The 27,644-nt window shown below is 43.2% G+C and overlaps 1 protein-coding gene across 3 annotated transcripts in view; it reads left to right on the forward strand.

The window, feature by feature from the left end:
• Nucleotides 1–23,278, forward strand: part of TIMELESS (timeless circadian regulator) — a 72,613-nt gene extending 49,335 nt beyond the window's left edge. For all 3 annotated transcript variants that reach the window (XM_066584812.1, XM_066584806.1, XM_066584820.1), the window contains 14 exons: nucleotides 316–467; nucleotides 547–632; nucleotides 1,563–1,686; nucleotides 2,057–2,139; nucleotides 4,600–4,742; nucleotides 6,998–7,211; nucleotides 8,381–8,449; nucleotides 10,342–10,460; nucleotides 11,763–11,967; nucleotides 18,159–18,222; nucleotides 18,825–18,889; nucleotides 19,580–19,637; nucleotides 21,221–21,297; nucleotides 22,471–23,278. In XM_066584812.1, the coding sequence (XP_066440909.1) occupies nucleotides 316–467; nucleotides 547–632; nucleotides 1,563–1,686; nucleotides 2,057–2,139; nucleotides 4,600–4,742; nucleotides 6,998–7,211; nucleotides 8,381–8,449; nucleotides 10,342–10,460; nucleotides 11,763–11,967; nucleotides 18,159–18,222; nucleotides 18,825–18,889; nucleotides 19,580–19,637; nucleotides 21,221–21,297; nucleotides 22,471–22,574 (1,563 nt within the window). In that variant the 3' untranslated portion in view covers nucleotides 22,575–23,278. The remainder of the gene's footprint in view (nucleotides 1–315; nucleotides 468–546; nucleotides 633–1,562; nucleotides 1,687–2,056; nucleotides 2,140–4,599; nucleotides 4,743–6,997; nucleotides 7,212–8,380; nucleotides 8,450–10,341; nucleotides 10,461–11,762; nucleotides 11,968–18,158; nucleotides 18,223–18,824; nucleotides 18,890–19,579; nucleotides 19,638–21,220; nucleotides 21,298–22,470) is intronic.
• The last annotated feature ends 4,366 nt before the right edge of the window (nucleotides 23,279–27,644 follow it).

Here is a 27,644-nt window from a genome sequence, read left to right on the forward strand (position 1 = left end):
CAACTAGCCACGGGGGCACTAAAACATGCCAAGTGGTAAAATGGAGGTCTGAGACTTGTAAGCCCGAAAAGCCTGGGCCCACAGCAGCCGCAGCGCGGCGAATACGGCGCTGACAGCGTCATCACACACTGCAGGGTCCCCGCACCAGCGGTAACCCCAAAGGTTCTTCTGCAACATCGCTTACTGTCGCCTCCTAGTGGTAACAGCTATACCCAAGGTCTTGCTGTGTCCCCCAATGACATGGACGAGAAATATGTCTTTAAGCAGATTTTGACACAGCAGAGCAGTAATATTATATAACCTGTTGTTTTTCAGGAGCTGGTTGCTTTTTCAAAGTACATTGTTAATAAGTTCTTTGCACTTGCTGCTACAAACAACAAAGCCTATGTGGAGCTTCTTTTCTGGAAAAATACAAACGTTATAAGAGAAATCACTGAGGGTTACCGAAAACTTGGTGAAGATGAAGGGTGAGAAAATGGTTCTGTAATTAAAAAGAAAACTGTGGAATACCTGGTATTTTTCTTACTGGAGATTATTTTCTTATAGTGCTGCAAGTCATAAGCGTATAAAATGGACACCACAGGAGGAAGAGGAGCTACAAAGTCTATACTTGCAGTATAAAGAGGTTGAAGGTAGGTCCTCCAAAGATGGTTTTTGTTCAATGAAGCTTAGATTACTTTAATTCTCAGTAAATCCTAAACTTACATGAACAATTTCCTTATCCCTCGTATATCTGTCAGCTGACGGATATATCACACGCACTCGACTAAACGTGTATTATCTTATTACTGTGATGAAAGATGAGCAAAAGAAAATTGCTCTGGTCCCACTTATCTCTTGGAGTAACAATACAAATGCACAGATACTGTATAATGCAACCTGTCCAATCCATGTTTCCTCCAGCACTAGATGACCGGGAAATGCCTGGGGGTCATTCTACATTCAGTGGAGAGATTAAGTTTTAGAGAGCTTTGCGGTCTGTGGTTTACACCAGCCTTGTTGTATAATGGTTTAGAATATCCAGTTGTCTTTATGGGTTAACCCTTTTGTAAAGGGCATGTCCACTCGAGATAACTCCTATTCACATGGCTTATTAAAATATATAGAGATGGTGTGGTGGTGGGGATTACAAAACTCATCCTATATTAGACAGAAGTGATCACTGCTACTAAAAGTGGCCCTCAGGCTGCATTCCCACGAACGTATTATCAGCTCGGTTTTCACGCCGAGCCGATATACGTCGTCCTCATCTGCAAGGGAGAGAGGATGGAAGAGCCAGGAGCAGGAACTGAGCTCCCGCCCCCTCTCTGCCTCCTCTCCGCCCCTCTGCACTATTTGCAATGGGGGGAGGCGGGATGTGGGTGGGGCTAATCTGAGGCACTTAGCCCCACCCTGTCCCGCCTCCTGCTCCTGGCATGTTATCATAATTACTAGTTTGCAGTTGGATAGTTGTTGTTGTTTTTTAATTGCACCAAATAAAACTAGCCTAATGATATTAGAATGTGTGATATTGACATTATGGTATGACATTATTAAAGACGAGAACTGTCAATATTTTTCAGGTGTTGATGTGGTAGATAATATCCTGGCAAATCTGAAGCCTGGAACCAGGACTCGGAAGCAAATTATTAACCATCTTGTGCAAATGGGTCTTGCTGATAGTGTTAAGGATTTCAAAAAAGAGACGTGAGTTTATTAAACAGGCCAAACAGAACTTGAAAGGCAACTGAAACCAAATGGTCATTGAGGTTTAACATTTATGTAAACAACATAGTATATTACACTTTTCAGTTTTTTAATTATTGACATAAAGAGTAAACAAACTCCACCCCCGAAAAAATCATTCATCGTTTTTCAATACATTACACAGTACATTAAATGATGCCATTAAATACAACTTGCTGCACACACAAAAAACCGCTCTCGTATGGCTATTCCTTATGGCTATTCCGAAGTAAGAATAAAAAAGCTGTGACTTTTGGAATGCAAGGATACAAGAATGAACATGATTACTATGAGACACCTTATAACGTTTTATTCATTTTCCAAATTTCAGTAAGGGAACTCGAATTGTGCTCTGGACGGAAGACCAAGAGATGGAGCTTCAGCGTCTTTTTGAGGAGTTTCAAGAGACTGACGGTACGTCTTGTACAAGTTTATATCTTGTAGATAAAAATGTTTTAGGTGCAGTTTTGTTGCATTGTAAAATGTACAGCTTTAGGCAGAATTTACATGAACATATTTGCGGAGCTTATTGCGAAAAAAGAATTTGTGCGCAATACGCAGTGAGTAGAACCCATTGATTTCAATGCATTTGTTCATATAAGCGTACTTTGCGTGTGCATTTTTTGTGTGCGCAAAAAAATATGCAGCATGCTCTATATGCCTGTGTATTTGCACAGGGAAAGAGCACATATTGAACTAATCACACTAATTGCCCATTTCAATAAATGGAAGCAAAGCATGGCACTGTGTGGTTTGTGGTTTTTTTTTTTTTGTTGTTGTTTTTTGCGCGCATTTGGCCTTCAAAGAAACATGCAACCATGCTCCCATGAGCTAATCTAACATTTAGGTTATCCTTTTAGTGTTATTAAATTTGGCAGTAAGACCCCATGTCATAGGCCTACTAGTTTTCCAGGTATGCTACACTGATGTGCAGTTTCTGCCACTGAACGGAGGCTTACTAGTAAAATAGTTCAATTGAATTAAAATTTATAGCCGGGATCACTTTAGTCTCCCCTAGCCCGTATCACATGAAGTGTCAAACACTCAACATTTTTTTATTATGTTTATAGGAGCGAACTGTCACATCAAGATATAATAAGTAGAGATGAGCGAGCGTACTCGGCCACGCCCCTTTTTCGCCCGAGTACCGCGATTTTCGAGTACTTCCGTACTCGGGCGAAAAGATTCGGGGGGCGCCGTGGGTGAGTGGGGGGTTGCAGCAGGGAGTGGGGGGAGAGAGAGAGGGCTCCCCCCTGTTCCCCGCTGCTACCCCCCGCTCCGCCACGCCTCCCCCAGCGCCTCCCGAACCTTTTCACCCGAGTACGGAAGTACTCGAAAATCTCGGTGCTCAATCGAGTAATTACTCGAAACGAGTAGGTTCGCTCATCTCTAATAATAAGTAATCTCTTATGAGGTGTGTCTTCAGCAACTGTAAGTTATTTATATTATGTAGATGTGGCACTGGTAACTGCCTCACCCACAAAAAGACTGCATACTCCTGCTGAGGACACACTCATCTGATAAGAGATGACTATGATATCTTGATGTGAGAGTGACAAAGATAATAAACGAATACATGTTTGACACTTCCAGCTTGATGCAGGTTAGAGGAGACTAAAGTAATCCCGCCATCTCTATCAGTTTTGAATTCAATTGAAGACTGAAATATTTTCCTAGTAAGCCTATCAACTGGCTCCCAGCCATGGCTCAGTGGGAGATATTGTGGAGAAGTAGACCCCTGAGGATGTTATGACACAACAGACATACGTAGGATAGTTTAACTTCTATTTTCTTTTGGATCATCAAGTAGATGGCTTTGGTCCTGTTAGATTTGGCACATGGTGTTGTGCTTCCCTACTGAGATCTATTACCATTACCACTTAAACGTGAAAGGTTTATCCTTCTCTTTTGTGCAGCTCTTTTTCAAGGAGAGGATTCACTTTAATCTCTTTTAGTATTTTATCTATTTAATTACTAATAAAGGTTGATAAGGCCTCATGCCCAGATCCTTAACTGAGAACACTCTTTGTCTGTCTTTCAGTCACTTCTAAGGGAACTGAATATCTCTCCCATCTGCTTTTTAAGCCTTTGGGAACACATTGGATATAATAACGATGGACAGTCTCTTAGAGTGTTACTGTATTTTCATAAAACTGACATGTCATAGGCATATTTCAAAAGTTTTGTTCAGTGGGGGTCTGGATGCTGAGCCCCCCACTGATCGCTAGAACAAAGCAACAGAAGTGCACATCTAAACGCTGTTCCTGCTTGCTAGCTAAAAACTGGCTTATAGACTTTCTATTGAGCTCATTTTCAGCTAGCAAGCAGTGACAGTGCTTCTGCTGCTTCCTCCTAGCGATCAGTGGGGGTCTCAGAACCTAGACCCCAACATTTTATACTTTTGACATTACTATGACATGTCAAATGGTTTTTGAAAGTCCAGTTACATTATAAAGCTGTTGTCCAGTTACAATACTCACACATCCTCAGCCACTGCCATCCAGTGCTGCAGCCCCACAGTCCTCACGATGTTTGTTTTGTAATGGCTACCAATCAGAGGCTGTCAAGTGCTGTTCTCCTGGCATATCCCCTGACAGCATCTGAGCAGATATACCAGGAGAACAACTCCTGACCGCTGCGGCTTCTGATTGGCTTCAACAATCAGGTGGGTAGCTGTTCCAAAACAAAGACCGGCAGGACTGGATTGCCAGGCCTCCGGATTGGTAAGTACAGCTAGTTTTGTTTTTAACGTGCACCCGTCATTATAAATCAGATTGTAAGTAGACAGCACCTTCAAGCTTTTGCTTGTTAGAACTGGGATGATATGTTATTTTTCACCAGTAATTGTACCTGTAAATTATTTGTTTTTTGCAGATATACTGGGAAATGTAATGAAGCATATCACAGCTAAACGCTCCAAAGCTAGAATCGTGGATAAACTAATAAGCATGGGTTTAGTGTCTGACCGGAAGGAGCTTTATAAGAAAAGGAGGAGAAAAGGCAAATCTTCAGGCATAGTACGTGAGGTGTCATTAATTTTACTTAGGCTGCAATATTCTTTCATTCTATTAAAAAAAAAAAAAAACTAGAAAATAAAACTAAAATTGCTTTAGCACAGGTATAAATGTACTCCTCTTTGTGGATAGATCTCTTACTCTGTTTTTAAATCCTTATGCATGTTGATATTTCAGCGAAAGAATGCTTATTAGTTTCATAGTAGCATATCTATGGCCTATTGAGATGTGCATCTAAAGGCCCACTGAACACAAGGCTGACATGACTGTTTTTCGTAGATCTCACATTTAAGACTAACTTTAGTAGCATTGCAACGAACATGATTGTTTAACCCTTTAGCGCCATGTGCCATAAATTAAGGCCGCCTGCAGACGAGCGGGTCGGATCCGGCGGCGAGAATTCTCGCCGCGGGACCCGACCCGAGTGCCTGCAGAGACGAGCGCGTACTCACCCGTGCCCGGCGGCCCCGGCTCTTTCATGTGTCGGCTGCCGGGCAGCCGGCGCATGAGCAGACCAGAGCCGGCGGCCGGGCGAGCACCGCACAAAAATAGGACATGCCGCGGTTTGTTTGCCGCACGAGACTTCGCGCGGCCAAACCGCGGCCGTCTGCATAGGAGTGCGTATTGTAATGCACTCCTATGCAGGCTTTCAGTGGCGGAAATCCCGCCGCAGGATTTCCGCCCGTGTGCAGGCGGCCTTACTGGCAATTGTGTACAGAAAATGTACAAAACACGTTTGGGAGTTCTGCCAGCTATGTTAAACAAATGACTCCCGCCTGCAATGGCAATAGTCAGAAATAACTCATACTGTCCGTTTAACCCTTAAGATGCTGTAGTCATTAGTACCCAAAGTATCTGGAGTAATTTATCAGAGGGCAAATGTTGGGTGCCAGTCGGTCGCTATGGTATCCGAAGGCCCACCAATGGCCTCCAGGTCTGTCATGTACGCAAGTCTATATGCTACATGACATATGGTGTTTTTTTTCCCCCCTACCCACTGCACACAAAATTAATGTTTTTCAGTATGGTGCTATTACAAAATACAACTAATTGCGCAAAACAAGTCTTCATTTGACTATATTGATGTAAAAATAAAAGTGTTATTGCTCTTGGAAGGTAGGGATGCAAAAATGAAAAAGTTGCCACCAATACTGGTTGCATCTCCACAGGGTTATTAGTGCTCAACCCCAATAGTGTACTACTTCTGCTGTTAGCACCTGTGCACCATTTAGGCCACCTGTGCACCATTTAACATGATAGACAAGGGAAATATAATAGAAAGATTTATTCTCCTTTTTACATCCACTATTGATTTGGGCTGTAAAATGCTGCCGTGTAGTTCTGCAGTGTGTGAATAAGGACTCGGGCCACTCTCACACATGCAGTTTTTCCAGTGTTTAACGCTGCGTTTTCACTGTGGTGCTAAATGCTGTCAAATGCTACTATTAATTTCAATGGGGCCTCTCAGGTGTGTTAAAACACTGTTTTTCAATCGCTGTCTGTTCTATCTTCGTGTGTTGCTGTGTTTTAAAACGCAATGCTTTGCCCATTAAAATTAATGGGGTGCAGAAAACGTGGTATAATGTGATTACCGTTTATGACCGTTTTTTCCAGTTCTAGCATTATCAGCTTGCTTGGCTGCGTTTATAACTGTGCTGAAAACGCTGTCAAAAACGCATGTCAATACAGCTCAAAACGCGGTAAACGGCGCGTTGAAAAACACAGCATTTTTACAAGCGTGAGAGTGGCGTCTTTTTTTTTTTTTTTTTCCCCTTCTGTAATTCAGTATATAGGCTGAAACGTTGGTGACAAACACTTAAAAGGGTTGTGAACCGAGGATAACTTTCTGATCAGTGGAGGTCCAACAGCTGATACTCCCACTGATCCCCCATAATGCTATTTTGGACTTCATCTTAACTAATGGACTACTATGGATACGTTTAGCATATATGTCAGGAGCTTTTCCACCTACACAATAAACGTATGGCAAAAACATGATGCGAATCAGGCCTATGGACTTAGATTTGTCCCCAATGCTACTTCTGTTAAAGCTGTTTTTATTGACATACAATATGTGCAGTTTATAGAAACCCAAACATCATTTTCTTCAAAAATGGCTCCCCTCTAGACTTTTCCTGAATTTTAAATTATTGTTCAGAAAAGCTGTCTTTCACTCCTAAATTCAACTTCCAAGACCATGGACACTTTAGAAGGCAGAATGCTCAATAAGTTCAATAATTGTTTTGTACGGTGTTTAGTCGGAAGAGGATTTCCTCCATGATCTTGGTGTTGATGGAAGAAATGAAGATGACGAAGAAGATGATGGTGATGATAATGATGATTATGAAAGTGAAGAGGATGAGGAGATGCACACAAAGCTGGAACAAAAGCCAAAAGAGAAACCACACAGAAGTGGAGAATTGTTTGTGGATAAGAAGATACAAACCATCTTACAGAAGTTACATGAAGAAGGTGACTACTTTTATGTTAATATCTTTTGAAAAAGCAGTGAACAGAAGATCGTATTTAGCATACCCTTTATATCTAGTTCGGGGTGTACTGTTTCTCCTGGCAGAGAACATAAGAAATGGTGTGCAAAATATGATACAACATGACTTGGTATATATTGATGCTAGGCCACACTCGTAGATTATTGTTAGAGATGAGCGAGCACTCTCGGTTAAGGCAGATACGCGAGCGAGCATCGCTCTTCTCGAGTAACTGCATACCCGTCCGAGAAAACGCGCGCGGGGGGGGCAGAGACAGAGAGATCTCTCCCCCCTCCCATTTGCTTGGACGAGTATGCAGTTACTCGGGAGGAGCGATGCTCGCTCGCGTATCTGCCTTAACCGAGTGTGTTCGTTCATCTCTAATTATTGCATTGTACGAGGATTGTAACTTGTCAACCTAAAAGGAGAGAGTGGGCATAAAAAGTGAACTTGCTTCAGATAGCTCTATTGAATCATGTGGGAACACTTACTAACTACAACAAAAATAGTCTCCTATGCCACTATTTGAATTTTTGTGTATTTTTGATACAGTATGTATTTTTAGTTTATACTGTGAGTTGGTTTATTTCAATTCATACTTTTGCTTTTATTTAGAATCTCTCTTTTGAACATTAACTTACCAAGCTATCAAATGATAAGTTGTTAATTTATCATTGGTCACTTCTTTTTATCATTTGTAGGCAGAACTTCTCGTGTTAAAGGCTCTTTTACTTACAGGGGATGATTATCTTAGTAGTTGTTCAAAGTCGTTCAGTTTCAGCACGATTGAAAACCGAATGACTAGCCGTTCATTGTTAACATCAACGGCCGCTACTTACAGTGAATGAAGAGTGGCGGGGTAGAGCAGGGAGAGAACCATTCTTCAGCTGCCCCGCCTCCCTGCTGGCCACACTGTGATCGCTGTGATCCAGCGATACTTGCTCCTGTATAACACAGGAGCGGGTATACTCAGGGATGCACGATCGGGCATAGTTGGAAGCGTTTCATGCGTTACCCGCGTTCGGATTATTGCTCTGGATAACGCAATGAAATATCGCCCATGGACAGGACATCTTAAGGAGCATTTATATGGCAGTGTGAATGTACTTTGTCATAGGAACTCCTATATAAGTTATGTTTTGTGATCAATAGGTTTGTCCCCCCCTGTTGTGTGGCTTCAGAATTGTTTGAATCGGACCGCTGACGACCGAGAAGAGGATGGTAAGTGTAAACGCAACTAATGGGAGGTTTCCAATTTTGTTTTTTGGTACATTGTAGCTATTTCTATTCAGAAAATGTATTAAATGGGCTATTGTTTGTATTGTAACACTGGATCTGTAAAATGTTCCACAAAACAATAAGCCTATATACTGTGTGTATAGCAGGGCTTGGTACATTGGGCACATTTACTAAGACTACTAAGACTGTCTAATACATAAATAGCATAAATATAGGAAGGCTCTTTGAAGTTGTGCCAAGTGTTTCAGCCTTGCATACTGTTTTTATATATATATATATATATATATATATATATATATATATATATATATATATATATATATATATATATATATATATATATATATATATATATATATATATATTAATAGACCAGTTTTTTGCATCTTAAGGGCGCCCACCCACTGGCGATTTTTTTTTCCCTGCGAAATTCGCAGCATTTTTTTCTCTGCAGGGGTCTATGGGACTTGTAATGTTAAAATCGCGATCGCGCAAAATCGCGATTTTGCGCGATCGCGATTTTAACATTACAAGTCCCATAGACCCCTGCAGAGAAAAACATGCTGCGAATTTCGCAGGGAAAAAAAATCGCCAGTGGGTGGGCACCCTAAAAGTGGTGCGCACAAGTACTAAATTTGGCAGATCTTATGACTCGACAAATTGGTGCATGCTGTTCTAGACACTTCAGAAATTTCTAGCAAGGCGAAAATATCTGGGGTTTTTTTTGTGCAAATCATTTGCGCCAAACTTTTGACAGCACTCTAGAACAACCGGAATTACAAATCGGCCGCGCTAGTCATGGGAAGCAGCACATGGGTTGCACAACCGGTTGCAGTTTAAAAAACAAAATTGTACGAAATCTTTTCAGTATAGGCAATCAAACCTGCTTGCTGAAACGCATCTGCCCCTTCTCTTCCTTTCACTCAGACAATGGCAATAATTGAGTGAGTTATCTGACCACCGAGGGGTGAGGACCATCATAGTAAATTTCTCAACCGATGTTCCTCTTGGTCTTAATAGAAAAGCAGGACCTTATATTACATGTAATCAATCTGAGATGTTTTGCCATACCCCTTTTAGATGTTTCGATATTTTCACTTTTATTGCCATTCTTGATCACATGCCCTCATGGTCTTTTGTGTTTTTTCTTTCATTGGTTTTGTTCATCTTTTTAATGTTCTCATGCCGATCCACCTGTGTGCCATGAATAACTGTATACGGCCGGCTGCACACGAGCGTGACGGGCTCCGCCGCGAAATATTCCGCGACGAAGCCCGTCACGGCGCCCCCCAGAGACCCCATACTTACCAGTGGATCCGGTGTCTTCGCTCCCACATGACGCTTCCCCGCCCACGCCCACCGCGTCACATGACACGCCCACCGCGTCACATGACACGCCCACCGCGTCACATGACACGCCCACCGCGTCACATGACGCAGCCGGCCGTGTCATGTGACGCGACGGTGGTAGGCGGGAAAGCGTTTTCGTGCTATCTTCCGCTGTGTTACAGCGGGAGATAGCGTGAACGGACGGCTTCCATTGACTGCAATGGAAGCCGTCAGCGCATACACCCGCGGCAAATAGAGCATGCCACGGGTGAGGACGGGAGATTTCACGGTGCGGAATTTCGCGGTGGAATTCCGCACCGTGTGCCCTGAGCTATTAGGTTCAATAGAACCTAATAGCTGCGGGCAACGCGGCGGATTTTCGCCACGAATTACGCGGCGGAAATCCGTTCGTGGGAAGGAGGCCTAAGTAGTGGACTCGTGTATACTGTTCCTCTTGAATGTTACACTAAGCAAGAATAAAGCATTAATTTCTTGCTGGAACCCTTTCTTTCTCCACAACATTACTGCTCTTGTCCATGTTACAGGCTCCTCTCAGAGCGTTCCCCTTGTCCCTCTAACTGAAGACAATGAGGATGCCATGGAAAGCAAAACATTCCAAAAACTTTTGAAAATGGTGGGGATCCGGCCTCCAGCAAATGAACAGGCAAGTGTTGAGGTTTATTACTTTTGCTAAAGTGTTTACTGTCGAAGATCCTGAGGCAGTTGATGCTTGGTTAGATTAAAATGAAAACCGCTACAGAATGGCTCGCGGCCGCCACATAGACCAACATTGCCTAACAGCAACTGACGAGCGAATAACAAAAAGACGGGGGAAGGGAAGAAGTCTAATAATATAGAGGAAAAAAGCTCTCAGGGACATTTGAGGGGCAGTTGGTAGCCACAAGCAGTTTGAATGACTTTTCTTAGGATGTGGTTGTTTAGCACACTACGACCTAAGGAGGACTGGTGCCCCAACCTGAGAGGGTTTTTTTTTTGTTTTGTTTTAAAACAAGTTTTATTTTGTCAGAAAAAAATACACATCAGACTTGCGTTATTATGGTCACCCCGTCTCCAAGAATTTTTTTAAATAAAAGCGGTCAAAAGTCGTATATAGTCCAAAATGGTACAAGCAGAAACTACAGGATGTCCAGCAAAAAACTAGCTCCTTTGGTCACCTCCCCTACCGGCCTTGCCCACGCTGCTTTGATTGCTTTACCTTCTGGCTTGCGCATCCCTTTCTGGGCGGTCGTATTTACTACAGCATATAAAGGGATACATAGCTGGGATTGCAGGTTTCTCTGCTAGCCATTAAACCTGAAGCCTGGCCGTCATTAGACAGCTGAGCTCACGCTTTCCCCGTCACGACTTTAATCCAGTGTTCCGTGAAAAGGTGTATGCATCGGAAAAAGGCTCCTTAGTGACTGCCGTTGGAAAAGTCACATTTACGGTCACTAAGAAGTTTAGGAGGATTCTCTAATTGTATAACATTGATGACCTGTCCTTAGAAGAGGATCCTGTGACCCCCATGAACTAAGTTATATGATCTCATAGGACCCGTGCTGCTGAGTCTGGGGAGATGGAGGGAGGGTGGTGGTATTATAGTCACCTGACTTTCTCTGTTGTAGCACAGCCTGGGTGCAAACATGAGACTTGCATGAAACAGACTGCTTCAACACTTGCATCCACTGTCCTCTCATTGTAATATTTTATGGGGTTCATGGGACCTGATAGGTTAAGTGCTTTACTTAACTGAGCTTCCACAATTCACTGCTCTATAGAAACCGGATTTTGGAATTTACTGCAGCCTAAGCAGCCTTGATTTTAAGGAAGGACGACCACAAGAAAGAGTTTAGAAAGTTTTTTATTTTTTTTAAAATTTTTAATAGAAACTCAATATAAGGGACGTTATACAATGTTTTTCTAGATCGGAGTTTGCCTTTAAGGTTTTTTTCGCCTTTATTTTCAGGAATCATTTTGGCGCATTCCAGCAAAATTGAGCCCAGAGCAGCTCCGTAAATTAGCCTCTTGTCTTGTTCTCTCATCTCCTGAAGAGGCTGTTGAAACAACCACCGAGTCTGAGGACCAGGGCTCCGGTTTAGAACAGAGAGCTGAGGCATTGCGTGCACTTTTACTTGCTCGTAAAAAGAGAGCTCCAACAACAGCCCCTACAGGTAAGTAGAAGAGAAAATGGGCATAAATCACGGTGATACAGGAGAAATTAAGCTTTGTCTGGTGTCCAGTGAAATCACAAGAGACACTCTGTGCAGCAGATCTGGCCAGTAAGGCTGCCTGTCCACGGGCGGGTTTGAATTGCGTTCCCCGCGGCGATAATCCGGCCGCGGGGAACGCAGTGAATGCTCTCGTAGCTTTGCTATGGAGAGCGCAGTCCCCCTGTCCACGAGCATAGACTCATTGCGATTCTCCGCTCGCGCCAGGCAAATCACAGCATGCTGCGATTTGCCACGATTCTCCGCGGTCAGCCTATCTGTCAGATAAACTGACAGCGGGGATCCGTCTGTAGGCGGCGGGATACCGCAACATGGACAGGCAACCTAACTGACAATACATTTAGCTCATAATATAAACATACTGATTTTACTGTTAGGCCCTAATTTTATATTTTATTAGAGAGAACGCAAATTATCCGGCATTTTCACTTTTTTTTTTAATAGTTGTTGTAAATGGTTTTCTAATATGTAGTTTATTATTGTAGGCATGTTTAGTGCTTACACATGCCAATATATACCTTGTTATAAAACATCCATCTAAAGAGCTGCACAGCAGGACAAAGGAGTGGTGATTACATTATCCTCATTATAATGATACATTATACTGGAGGATACATTTACAATGGAGGCCAAAATTGTGAGAACCTTTTGATAAAGTGCATTTTTGATGGCGCATAAAGCCATTTATGTGTAATACTTTAATTTTCTAATGATACATAATTTTAATTTCATGTAGATTGCAATGCAATAAATTGTGTTCAATTATCTGAATTCAAAGCTAAGTAACCAGAATAAGAAAGCACGGCTGCCTCAGGTTGATATGAACCGGCTTTCCTTAACTAGGATACAGTCAATGAGCACAACTGTTCAGAAAGACAATCAGGCAGTGTTACATTGTGGCAGGGAGCTAATTGAGGTCACAGTAACATTTAGCTCTCAAGGTCATGTATTAGAGGGGAAAGTTGAACATCCATTTCTTTTTTCCTTGTGTGTAAACAGCAATTGGTTAGTCATTCACCGTATAGTGAATATGAACGACTAAACGAACGAAATCTAAAGGATTTCTCTGCATGTATAAACTGTTTGAACGAGTGAATTCTGTAAACGTCTGCTCGTGTGAACGATTTATCGCTCAGTGAAAAATTATCCCAAGTTCACTGGCTGGTACAGGATGAAAAATCAATTGCTTGTAAAGGCCCATTTACACGGCCCGATGACCACTCAAACAGCAGTTTGAGTGGCAGCTTTAAACGATCATTTTGCATAAACTATTAAGTAGATACTCAGCTACTTAAAGGGTTTCTGACCTGAAATTTTTTTTACTCGCCTTGCCTGGCCAGAACCGATCGCCAGGCACGTCCCCTCCGTCAGGCATCATCTTCAGTGGCTTCTAGAAGCAGAGCCGGAGTGGTCAAAATGACTGCTTCCTGCTCTGCTCCGTCCGTCAGCCACTTCCGAGGTGAAAGCAGTGCTTGCTGTGGGCGGCCCGTCTGTCCAGGCTGAAGTCTGAGTTATGCGCAGTGGAGACGCAGCCCTTCCTGACTGCTGTCAGAGGGCTCCTCTCCACTGCGCATGCGCGGATTCCTGGAGGGGCGGGGCGGCTCGTCTGAGGATGAAGAGGAGCCTGCTGGAAGATGACCCCACTGCAGAACAACATCAGGAACAAAGGTAAGTGTCAGATTTTTAGGCTTTAGCAGCCATTGATCGTGGGTTCCCTGTGTCCATTAGGCAGACCAGGGAACAATGGCTGCTAAAACATAAAAATCTGATTCATGTCAGAACTCCTTTAAGAGCAATTAAGTGTGCAAATGAAGCCTTAGATGAAAGCCTTATGTGTGCTCAGATCCTTTGTGGGAGAACTGCTGATAAGGCTGAAGGACGATTTTTAGTTTGGACTGAATTTATCAGCTAGCAGTGCACAAAAATTGCACGATGGGCGCACCTTTTAGATGCAACGATTATCACTAAAACAATCGCTTTTTAGTGGGTGTTTTGGGTTTTTTTTTAAAGCTTTTATCGGGCCGTGTAAACGGGCCTTAATGCCCTCACTTTTCCTAATGATCCCATATACCTCTATAATTAGTTACCCAAGTTATAGCTTGCCATATGCAAATGAGCCAAGAAGAGTCACGCTGATTTTATGAGTTACCGAGCTAATTATGTCCCTTCCTCTGGAAAGATGAGGTTTGTTCTGTATCAGGGGACATGACAAGCTGCCTATTGAGAGAAAAGGGTTGTGATTAGCTCAATAGCTCATAAATCAGCATGACTCTTCTCACTTGCATAGGGAAGACAATAACTTTGGTACCTAATTGGAGAGGTACATGAGCTCATTAGGAAAAGAGAAGGTAACACAAGCCAGTGAATTTTTTTTTTTTTAAACCCCCTACCAGCCACTGAAGTTAGTTTTCGGGGCAAGATGGTGATGTCGGGTTCCCTTTTAAAGGAAGTCTGTCACCTAATTTTAGTGATCTGAGCAGATTACACAGAATTCATAGATAAATTTAGCAGTTTCCAACGTGCTACCATTCCTGAGAGATCCCTCTTCAACATTGTTACATGCCATATGTAAATTAGCCCGGGACCATCCCATGGCCGGTCCATCTGTCTGTGGTCTGGGCTCTCACCCTTTCCATCACCTGAAAAACTGCCCCCTTAGTGATGTCTCAATCTCCGCCCACTGGAGACATGTGTTCCACTGCTGTGCGGCGCTCTGATCGGTCAGGCACATGCACGGTGACTGCTTCTCGGCCACAATGACCTCACCACACGCACCTGATCACTTAAAGTGGCGCACATGTTTTGCGGTGGAACGCCATGACGTCTTCAGCGAGCAGAGCAGGCGATGTAACTAAGGATGGAAAGGGGCAATTTTTCAAGCAATGCGAAGAGAGCGAGCCCAGACTGCAAACAGGATCTGAAAGGGAAGAAAACGCTTGAATATACATTAGTTAAGCGTTTTGTGAGAGCAATAACAGTTTGTCAAGCTATCATGCTGCATCTGGAGTTATCGTGGAAAATACAATCCTAACCTTGGGGCTGACCCAAAAAGTACCTCATATGGGCTGAGGCCAATTCTGTTCGGTGTGTACCTTACGGAGGAGAGTGCCAGGTGGAGGCACTCGGTCTATGATCTATTGAGCTCTGCCATGGCCTTCTGGATTGTGGTTTCTAAGGTACTATTTGAACTCTCTGCTCTACCACTGCTTTGTGGATGGTACGGAGCATGAAAGGCCTGTTCTACCCCCAACACTTCCATTACTTTCTGCATCACTTCTACCATGGAAGTACCTTGGTTACTCTGTTGTCTCTGGTACTCTGTACTTGTATAACACCTCAGATATCGGTTTTTGGCGGTGGCATTTTGTGAGCGGGTATGCCAGACTGGCTACCCAGAGAACAGGTCTAGGCAGACCATAACAAACTCATACCTTCCCACTCTTGGCAGTTGGAAGTAGTCTACTTGAAGACGCTGGAGTGAGTAGTTGTGACAAGGGGTGCACTACATGGGAGCCTATACAGACCTACTTACATTGTTCTGCGCACAAATCTGGCAGCTCTGTGTGTACTTAGCTGTCATGACACTAAACCCTGGTGCAGACCAGTGACTAGCAACTACATCTGTCATAGCTGTTTTTGTCAGGTATGTATTTCAATGGGACTGCGGAGCCATGACTAGATAGGGGCCTGTGGAAGAAAGAGCTTGTTGGATACCATCCTTTATCTCCAGATGTCTCTGCCCCTCCTGCTGGTTTCCATTGTTCCTTTTGTAATGGTATCAACAGGTCATAATCCACCAGGGGTGACGTCTGAGGGGGTACCTGTACCGCCCCCAACCCCTGAAGGATCAAGTCTGGGCTTCTGTGTGGCTGTCTTCACAGCCTGCTAAGGCGGGTGATTTCTGGTTGCCTCTTTTGTGCCATCCTTGGAGTGGCCTTTTGTTATGCTTTCAGGCCACTCTCTCGGGCAGCAAGAGGACTTCCATCAGTACCTTTACTGTTTTTAATTGCTTTTCCATTTGCTTTCAAGAATGACCTCACTCTCCACATGGGTCCTTAGTCATGAGCCATGCCGTAGGCGTAGTGTGAGTCCGTGTAGACGATAGCCGCATTTTCTTGAGTATGCTTGCATGCTTCTTCCAGGGCTCACAATTCGGCTTCTTGGGACTGACATGAGAGATAGAGGGGGTTCGGCCTTGACCACATCATGTAAGGAGAGCACAACATAACCTGTATAGAACCTGCCTGCTTGACCATACCTCAATCCATCCACAAAGAATGCAAAATCAGGGTCATCTAATGACTGATCATCATGACTGAATCCCCTGTCTCCTGGGCCATTAGCTAGTCACAGTGCATAGTCATGTGTATCAAGCTGAAAGGAAAACTATCAGATGATTATCCCGCTCCCTCCCCTTTTTTTTTCAGATGTAGCATGGTAGCTTGTTGAGGGTGTTGCGAAGCTGACAAGTAGAGTGGCATGAACAGAGCGCACTGTAAGCGAAAGTGACATTCTGTCAACCAGAGTTTGTGCACAACCTGTGCCAGTATTGGCCCTGACGTTATGTGGCCTAATACAGTCACAGGAAAATTAAAAACCTATCTCAGAACCTTTGTCCAGCTGCAGCTAGTGTTTCTATCACAAGAGGGCGCACCACAAGCAATGTTTAAAAAGGCTTGGTATTCCCTGGGCTGAGAGAAAAAAAAAAACTAGACCTGATTTACAAGGTGTAAAACTTAGTGCTTTTCTTTCTTTTTTTTTTTTTCCTGCAATGCCCTGTCAGTTGGAACGGAAAGATTTACTGCATAAGCATTCATCTACAAAGAAGTGCACTTCAGCACAGTGTTTATTATTGCTTAGCCTGGACTTCTGAGTTCATGAATCTAATGCCAGAAATGCAGTGTACACTGACACGAACATAAACAAAGGCATAGAAAAAGGAAAACAAAAATGCAGATGAAACTAATAAACTAATAAAGATATCTTTGTATTCATGATAACCGCTCACTCGTAACTGTCATCTACTCGTATCACTAAAATTAGGTATCAGATTTTCTTTTAATGGCCTATTCCCCCGGACGTATGCGTAAAACTCGTGGATCGTGCAGCGTTTGTATTACGTATAGGCAGCGCTGAATATGCTCCCCATAGAGAATAGGGCTGTAAGAATGTAATATGCAGTAAAATAGAAAATGCTGCAATCTTTTTCACACACGTATTTACATGCAATGAATATATACGCTAATGTCAATGGATCAATGAAAATGAATGTACTTTCATTGGCTCCATTCACCGCGTACGATGCAGGAATGCATCACATGCGTAATATGCAGTGAAATCACACTTGTGGGAATGAGCGCCAAGGCCACTCTCGCATACAGTGGCGTTTACTGCGTCCGACGGCGGTTTTTAACGCACACCATCATTGTGATGGGTGATGAGGTGCGTTAAAAAGCGTGAAAATGCAACAAAATGGGGCAGACAGCGCAAGAAAATCGTGTTGTTAGAATACACCACGTTCAAGAGCAGGTTTGCGTGGGATCATTGAAATCAGTGGGAGCATTGTACCGCGACTAGTGCGTCGCCAGAGTTATTGCTGTAAAAAGCGCATGTGTGAGGATGGCCTAAGACTAAATGTTTCCCACCGAAGTATTAACTGACATGCTGAGAAGTTTTGAATATTTCTCTTTTGTTTTTCTCAGTCCTTAGTAGCATATTTTTCCGGTGATGGAGATCGGTGATGTCTGACACGCTGAATCCTCAGATATCTTTTGCAGTCAGATGTCAGAAATAATCTGTGCTGCATTGACTCTTAGATACAAGTACCCGGTAGCACATTAGGCATCCTGACAATATTTAGCAAGTACATTGTAACATATTAGAATATTATACAGTTTAAAGTACTATATAAATGAGACAAAGCACAACTACTCCTTATCTCTTATATGTGTGTGACTTATAGTATTAAATAGTACTCTATTAATTTAATTCAAAATATATGTAATAAAGAGTTAATATATAATCTATATGCAGTTACGTAAACCCCTTCACAGAAAATGTATTCTTTTCCAATGTTACTTTTTAATACAATCATTAACATTTTTCTGTATCTTCTCCTTGATTCTTAATTCCAGAGGCTGAGGAAGTAGAACCAAACCCCGATGATTTGTCTACAGTGCCTGAAATGCCAAGTAAAAGGTAAAAGCTTAATATCTGTGATTGACTTACAAAGCAGATTCACGGTCTACTGTAAAACGCGCCAAACACACATCGTCAGCCAAACGCCTATTTCCTGTGACCTTATTGGAGACAGGGAGATCCTTCTCATAGTGGCTGTAGATTCACATGTTGGACTTTAACACACCCCGTCCATGTTCCAGTTAGTGTGGCGATATGAAGCCCCCATAGAGCAACAGTGAATGCACAACTTCCTGATCCTGGAAGCAGGCCTTTCCTGACTCCTCCTCTTACTGACAGACAGCAAAGTGTTGGCTTTTGGAAGTGAGAATGTTACCAGAAAGGGACCTCAAGAAACAGTCGCTCTATTTTTGAAGACCAACAGGGGTGATTGTCCATGCTGTTTACAAAAATTGGAAACCTGTAGTGCAGCCCTGTCTGCCTCGAGTGATCACAAAGCTAAAAACTGGTCAACTGTTCCTGCAGATGGTATAATTGGTCAATTCATACCCATGATTACATTGTTTTCAATTATGCAGATATGTAATACATTTGCCAATGTTTCTTAAATTTCACATTTTTATGGTTTTTAAAAATGTGTATTTTTATTTTTAATTGTTTAGTGGAGCCAAGCCATCAAAAAGAAACCGGTTTATTGAGAGTGATGATGAAGAGGAAGAAGGAAAAGGTTTGTATCTACTGCACTGCGGAATAAGTTGGCGCTATACAAATAAAGATTATTATTATTACCCGTGTAACCTTTCTACTTTCCTGTGCCATTATTAATCAGGCTAAGTTCACACTAGCGGTTTCTGTCCAGCTGTTTCATCATAGGAGCAGCTAGATGGAAAGAAAACCTTTCAGTTTTTATGCCTATAGACATGCATTGAAATTGAAGACCTTCAGTTTTAATCTGTTTGTCAATTTTCTATCGACTTTTCGTTTTTGTTTTTAAACTGAAACAAAAGCCCAGTCTGGTTCCCATCCAAAAAACTGAACCAAAAGAGATTGCCTTTGCTTTTTTTTTATTCTTCTGTTACTTTGCTGTGAATGGAAAATGGAAATGAAAAATGGAAGCAAACAAATAGCTTTGTTTGCTTCCACTCCCTTTCTATTTAGCTACTCCCACAACGGAACAGCTAGACGGAAACACAAACCGCCAGTGTGAACTGATCCTTGGTGCTTTACAGACAGATTTAGTTTGTTGTTGAGATTAACTTGATATGATGATCTTTTTATTTCTGAAATGTCCTAGTATGTAATTACAAAAACAAATCTGTCTGGAAGGTAACGAGTATGTTAAAGATTTCACTCCCACTACCGGTCTCGTGTAACAGTCTGCTGTGTTTGTATGTTATAACTTGGTTTTCTATTTTAGAAGTTATAGAAACGGAGGAGCAAAATCCAGACATTTCTTTGAAAATTAGCAGCGAGAGGTGAGGGGTTTCTTAGGATTTGTACAGCCTTCATGTTACGTGTTATTTGTTAAAAGTAACCTGGTTAAAGGGAATGTCATCACAAAATGTCACCATGTTCACAACGCTTTTATGTTTAACATACTTTAGAAAATTTTGGTCTAAAAACGCATCACCATTGCTAAAAGATGATGGTCCCTGCTCACCCTTGGACCCTTTAGGCCTGAACAAAGATGGCCGCACTAGTTCTGACTAGCTGACGCACACTGAGCATTAGTATGACATTACATGCTGCTCTTACTGGCCAGCACTGCTCACGTGAGCAGCACTGATTCAATCAAAGTGGGTGTAGTGTCTTAAACTAATCAGGTAGTCAGGGAAGCTGACTATACAGTAGTTGAACCAGAAAGCAAAAGGATAAGGAAGGAGCCAGATGAAGCCTCGTAGCCTGTTAACCCCCCAAAGCGTTGTGCATTAGGAGTAGTGGGCCATACTGGGGTGGTTTCTGGCTAGGTGCCCACCTGAAAAGAGCAGCAGTGGGAGGGGGGAACCTGAAAAGGTAAAATGAATGATTTTCCAGCAGAAAAAGATGGAAGATGCTGTAGGCCATGAGTGGCAGAAGAGGACAGTGATAGGTAGAACAGTAGGGCCGCTCTTCCTAGGGCTATAATTTTCTGTAGAGCTGCAGCGTGCCACACTCTGGTAGGCAAGCAGCAGTAAGTGTCTCTGTATGTAAATAGAGTAACCAGAATTGGCCTATTGCTGTTGTAGTCCAGCTGTTGGCGGGCAAAGAAAGTGTATCTTCCTCCACAATGTTCCTTTGTCTTTGACCGTGAAGCATTACATTTCCCAGGAGAAAAAGGGGAAGCGCTACCAAAACTAAGCACTATTGGTGTGGAGAACCTAACTGCCTGCCTCTTGCTTGACACTAAGCTGAAATAGATTAGCTTTAGAGCAGGGGTCCCCAACTCCAGTCCTCAGGGACCACCAACAGGTCATGTTTTCAGGATATCCTATAGTGAGAACACCTGTGGCAATGTCTGAGGTACTGACAATAATTACATCACCTGTGCAACACTGAGGAAATTCTGAAAACATGACCTGTTGGTGGTCCCTGCGGACTGGAGTTGGGGAACACTGCTTTAGAGCATGTAGACTGCGTAGAGTCTACCTAAGAGAAGCCAACTTTCCTCAGAAGCGGGCGATAATATAAACTGTAACAAACCTTATAGTTTTCTTTCTCATACTGGTTTGGGGTCTAGTTTCTTCATAGTGTTTACAATAATGGCATTTAGCTGGAGCTAAGAAAAATCCTGTTTGGTCATCACCAAAAGTGACATTATCATGAGACTGGTTTGAGCGTCTCTATGATGTTCACAATAGGTGTATACGTCCCATGTCACTTCAGGAGCAGTCTCTTATCAGTCAGTGGCTCTAATTGGCATTTGAAGTCACCATTTTTGATTGTGTTCACTGCATGCATGGGAGCACTTTTTCATGTTCTGAAGTACTTATCAATTCTATTTAAATTGTAACATTGTTAGAAAGTAGTCATGTGGTGCATAGATCTGAAAAAAAAAAACAACTCTTAATTCCCCATATAGGCCAAAAGTAACCATGAAAAGAAGCAGATTGGTAGACAGCGATGAGGAGGAGGAGCCACCACTAGGAAATGACCAAGGTTTGTAGAGTCAAAATTCAAATGCCATTTATTAAAGGGGACTAGAGATGAGCAAACGTACTCGTTTAGAGCAATTACTCAATCGAGCATTGCTTTTTTTGAGTAACTGCCTAATCGGGTGAAAAGATTCGGGGGGCGCGGGGGGGGAGTGGTGTGGAAAGAGACAGAGAGCTCCCCCCTGTTCCCCCTGCAATCCCCCGCTTCCCCCCCCCCCCCCCCATTGGAATCTTTTCATCCGAGTAGGCAGTTACTCGAAAAAAAGCGATGCTCGATTTGAGTAATTGTCCTAAACGAGCACGTTCGCTCATCTCTAAAGGGGACCTGTCACATCCCCACAGCACCGTAAGCTAAGTTATGGTGCTGTTAGGGAATGTGACAGGGGTCCGGGTAATGTATTATTTTTTTGTTATATTTATACTCTCCCACGATCCAACGGTGTTCCTCTTTGAAAGAAGCACCAAAATTTGACTCTCTTCAGAGTTCCGTGCACGCGCTCTCCCATAAACTTGTAAAACTCAGACCACTAAGCAGGGGGAGACCACAGGTAAAGCACTAACTCTCTTAATATGAATCAAGTCTTTAGGCATTTTTTTGTTGTTTGTGTTGACTACTTGGACTCCTGTTTTTTGTTTTTTTTTAATGTAAAGAGTTTTATGTTCTTAAGGCCTAATGCCCACGGCCAGGCCAGATTCCGACTGCGGAATATCACAGCGGAATCGGACTTGTCGCTCCCCACAGACCCCATACTTGCCTCTCCGGATCTGCGGTGAGAGTCGTTACCGGTGTGCAGTGCAGCGCATGACGTGCCGGCGGTGGGCGGTAACACGTTTTTTTTTTTTATTGACTGCAATGGAAGCCATCTGTGCGTTTTTACGCACAAATTAGAACATGCTGCGATTTATTTTTTTTTCTCCCTGCGAGCAGAAAATCGCAGCTGATTTTGTTTTCGTAGGCATGGGAGAATCGTTTTACATGGCATGTCTATGGAGGATTATTGCTGTAGAATTCGCAGCTTTTGTCTGGCCGTGATTTCCACAGCGATAATCCGTCGCTGGGCATTAGCCCTTAGGCAGAAATGTGTTTTATAGTAATACACGTTCCAGTGGTCTCAGACTTGCCACATTTCAGAAAAAATAAAACTAAAGAAACTCTTTAATATTTTTATTGCTCCAGGTGGACAGCTAAAGACATCTGGGGCAGCTACTGATTCAGAAGATGAAGACCTTCAGCCAATCAAGAAAAAGCGTCTTCGTATTGAGGATGAAGATGAAGACTAGTTTCTGCTCTTATTAAAGCTATTAATATTTTCTAGCCAGATGCTCCCTTTCTGGTAAATCCATGATAATGGTAGTGCGGAATAGCCCTGGCCTCGCGTCTTACATAGGCCAATCATGGCTTGGGGTTCTCACTGGATCGTAGGAATCTGAACAATCATTGTTCAGTGTAAATACCCGCAGCAACTGAACAACATATGATAATTTTGTTGATTAGTTTCTGCAGACATAAAAATCAAATGACGATCAGCCTGTGTAAACAAGCCTTTGTCCATCCATGAACGACTGCCTATTCACTGTGAATGGAGGTGGGCCAGAGATTGTTCCGGCCCGCTTACTCTCTATTTACATAGGAGCTATTATCTCTGGGAGAACTGTTAGGTGCTGAAGTACCCGACAGGCGTCCCCTGTAAAAGGACCCTTAGATGATCTGGATATTTTTCAGGTATTTTAAGCACCTTTAATGTGTGATGAGAACTGATATACTTGAGCTGCTTGTGAAAAAGAAACACAAACTCCATGCATTTATAACAATAAGTTAAGTTTTTTTTCAAAGTAGTTTCTCTATATGGCTGAATTATCAAAAACCATTTAAGTATTTGATTTACTGCCATAAAAAAAGTTGTTCTGTGTTTTTAGAGTTAAGCGGTCTGAACTGGGTTAATTTGTTGAATATGACAATAAAATTTTCTATGTCATTGCTTAAAGTTCAAATACCTTATTACACATTAGTAATTATATCTGAAACTAAAATGTGTTAAACTGTAACAAAATGGAGTTATGTAATCAGGAAGATGTTATTTTGGATAGTAACAGTAATACTATTTCACAGTAATTTTAGAATAATTACATTTCATTCAAGTGTTTCAGTCTTCTAAAATTACACAACCATTTATACACACACTGTGAAGAGGAGCAGTGGCACTCTGAAGACCAAGAGGGGTGGGTGAGTATATGGGTTTCAGGAGAGGGGGCTCTATTAGTACTGGAGCTACTATGGGGGTCACTGTTACTACTGGGTCGATATAGGGAACACTATTAGTTAAGGTGACAAGATTTTTTTTCAGGGACAAAGTGGTGTGGTCAGGGGCGGCAGGGTTTCTCATGACATATGATTTTTAACTCCGTCGTTATAAAATGTACAGGGCTGCTTCAAAAAAGACAGGTAGCAAATTCCGAAGCATTTCTGCATCCAAAAAAACGGACAAAATCTGCATCATTGGTGCAAATTTGGACTGGAAATCAGCCGTATATCCGCAGCTGATTTCATACTATGCGGCGCTCCCCTTCACCACCTCTGAAGGTTTCCTGCCTTCAGCGCTCCCCAGCTTCCAATTCCTAACGGCCTGTAGTGGCCTCACCTGACCAGTATCACCGGACTAGCTGCACTGTATCTGACCAGGCCGCTGGGAACCGGAAGCTGAGGAGGCTGACAGCAGCCTTCAGAGGAAGTGAAGGGGGGATCACTGCATAGTATGAAATCGGCTGTGGATACGCAGCTGATTTCCAGTCAAAATCCGCACCAATGATGCAGACATTGGCTGTTTTTGAAAGCGGAAATGTTAAGTAATTTGACGTGGAAATTTTTGCTGCGGACATTCTGCAGCACTTGCGCCACGTGTAAACATAACCTAAGTCAGCTAGAGGTACGCTGCCACGTGCAGAGTGGACTTGGCACTAATAGTGACCCCTAGATCAGCCCCAGTAGTAGTCGACTCCTATATTAGCTCCAGTAGTAATAGTGACCCCCTATATCAGCCCCAGTAGTAATAGTGACCCCCATAGTGGCCTCAATAATAATATTTATTTTTATAGTGCCAACTTATTCCGCAGCGCTTAATAATGGTAGTAATAATGACCCCCACAGTAGCTCCAGTACTAATAGAGCCCCCCTGAAACCCATATACTTACCCGACCCTCCGGTCTTCAGAGCGTCGCTGCTCCTCTCTCCTCAGTGCTGCTGTGGGTGGAAACGTGCACTTTCTCCTCTCCTCTTGCGGAACCAAAGAGGAGAAGTCCAATGGCAACGCAGAGTGATTACCAGCCAGGGAGCTGGGTCGTTTTAGGGCTCGTTTGCATGGCCGTATGGCGAGTCTCGTCGTCATTCACCCCGTGGTACGCACTGGAAATACGCGGTGACAATACACCTGTGTAAATGAGCCCTAATGGTGACCCTATGTCCCAAAAGCGTACAAATGGCTGTCCCGCTTGTGACCCTGGGGGAAGCGGGATACAGGGTCTCAAGGCAGGACTTTCACGCCTAAATCAGGATGTATGGTCACCTTATATTAGTAAGTGTCGCTTATGTTAGCCCCAGTAGTAATAGTGACCCCTATATTAGCCCCAGTAGTAATGATGTCCCCTATATCAGCCCCAGTAGAAAAGGTATTACCACTGAGGCCACTCTGTGGGTCACTATTACTTCTAGGGTTGATTTAGGGGTCACTATTACTACTGGGGCTAATAGGAGGGTCACTATTACTACTGGGGCTAATATAGGAGTCACAATTACTATTAGGGCTACTGCTGGGGTCACTTATTACTGGGGCCAGTATAGAGGAGAATATTACTACTGGGGACGATATAAGGGACACTTACCACTGAGGCCATTCTGCACATGACAGCGTTTCTCTAACTGACATAGGGTATGTTTACATGTGGCGGAAATGCTGCGGAATGTCCACAATGACAATTTCTGCAGCAAAATAAGCAGCATTTCTGCATCTAAAAACAGTCAAAATCTATATATCTTTGGTGCGGATTTTGACAAAATCTGCTGATTTCATATTATGCGGTGCTCACCCTCACCTCCTCTGAAGGCTGCTGTCAGCCTCCCTGGCTTCTCTTGTGAAAATCACCAGCCTTCTATATGCCCACAGCCCTACATCCGTGTCCTGTTGGCTGACACTGGTCAGGTATGGGCCAGGACACATGGCTGAGCTGGAGGTGGAGCTCAGTAAAGAATTCTCGGTGCAGACGTAGAGGAGGGATGCCCCATCACAATCATAGGGAGTCTTTCACTTCCTGAACTGATCTGCGTCTGACTCCCGCTGCACTTGTTTTCACCTGCGGCCTAATCTTTCTCTTTCAAGGATAGGCACACCACAGCTGAATAGCAGTGGCGATGCTGAAGAGAATGGGCTCCCTTGAAGGCTCTGAGCAATTATTTGACAAATGTGCCCTAGTCTTAAAGCATACTTCCACACAAAAAAATCACAGTTCTCCATGTGCTTACAGTAGTGTTCAAAAAATAGCAAGGAAACAGAGCCTGACTTGTGAGCGTGATGGTGGCCCGAGCCTACCATTCTGTCAGACACATACTTTATTCAGCGTTAATCAAGCTTATCCCAACGGAACGGTGGGGAAGATGGGGGGGGGGGGGGGGGGAGTGACCTTGCTACGGGGACCCCGATATCCACCAAAACTCTAGTTGACGTGTAGAAATTTCTGAAAAGGAGCACTTACTCTCCTCTCCATTGGGGGCCTTAAAGATGGCGCTGGCCACAGCAGCCGAGGAAGACTTGCCTGCAGACTGATCTGGCACAGAAGGAGAGCACAGCGAATCAACACTGGCTCCCATTTCCAAAGGCTTTCTGAGAGACACTCACTGAAGCCCTGTGATGACCTAGTTGGCTGATAGCAATTCAGAAGTACCACATATAGGCCATAGCATGGAGAATCTATAAGGTATTTGCTTATACCCACACAGCTGTGCTGGCTTCTTTTGTCTCCCACCAAAAGACTAACGTTGGTAGAGTCACCATCAGGAGGGCACTAAACTACTACTTTAAAGGGGCTTTCTGGTGAAAATACTATTGATGACCTATCCTTGTAATAATTCATCAATAGTTGATCAGCGGGCGCACTATCAGCTGATCGGTCAGGGACCCGATCCTGAGGATAGGTCATCAATAGTATTTTTTCCCAGAAAACCCCTTAGACATGTGCCGCTTCCACTTTTAGGTAGGTCAGCTTCCCTGACTAATGCCCATTTTAAATGGGACGATTCTCATTTGCCCGAGCGAGCGAGCTGGTGACATCATCACACCTTGTTTGCACTCAGGCAGTGTGTTTAGAATCATGCAGTTCTTGTTCAGTGTTTCACATTCTTGATTTTTATTATTCTCATTTGTCATTTAGTCTATGGCTGTATTTAAACTCAAGGATTATTGTTCAGTTTCGCTCATTTGAACGAGTTTCTGAACGCTACTCATTCGGTGTAAGCGAAGCATTAGTTGACTGCTGCACATTTGGCAGCAACTCCTGAATTATAAATACCTTGTTTCCCAAAAATAAGACCTACCCTGAAAATAAGCTCTGCCCTGATTTTCAGAGAGGCTTGAAATATAAGCTCTACCCCCAAAATAATCCCTAGCTACATTACATTAACAAAAAAAAAGGAATACATTACCTAGCAGGCTTGGTCAAGGCTCCTCCTGCTGCTCTCTGGAGCTCCAAGGCGCTTCTTGCAGTCCTTGGCCGCCCACAAAAGTTCACTTCCTGGTTACGGGATTCATAAATTGAACCTCCAGGAAGCAATGGCTCTGATTGGCTCTCAAGTGCTGCATTGATTGGCTGAGCAGTGGTCAAAGAACTAATCGCAGCCATCGCATTGTGGAGGTGGGATTTATGAATTAGCCAATCAATGGTGGGGCTCAGCCAATTTAGAAGTCCTACCTCCACAACGTGATTGGCTGAGCATTGGTCGAAGAACCAATCAATGCAGCCTTCAATGAACGAATCGCAATCATCGCATTGGTTCATCGAACGCTGCATTGATTAGCTGAACAGCGCTCGAGAACCAATTGGAGCCATTGCTTCCTGGGGGTGAGATTTCCTGAATCATGTAACCAAAAAGTAATAATCTGTGGGCGGCCAAGGACTGCAAGAAACATGTAAGAGCTCCGGAGAGTGGCGGGAGGGACTTGGACCAAGCCTGCTAGGTAAGTATAATATGACATCGCAGAAAATAAGACCTAGTGCCTCATTTGGTGGTAAAAAAAATATATATAAAATAGGGTCTTATTTTCAGGGAAACACAGTAGGTGTCTGACCTCTATAAATCGCTTCTTC

The sequence above is a fragment of the Eleutherodactylus coqui genome, chromosome 1 (genome assembly GCF_035609145.1).
Source record: "Eleutherodactylus coqui strain aEleCoq1 chromosome 1, aEleCoq1.hap1, whole genome shotgun sequence".
In the NCBI taxonomy this organism is placed as follows: Eukaryota; Metazoa; Chordata; class Amphibia; order Anura; family Eleutherodactylidae; genus Eleutherodactylus; species Eleutherodactylus coqui.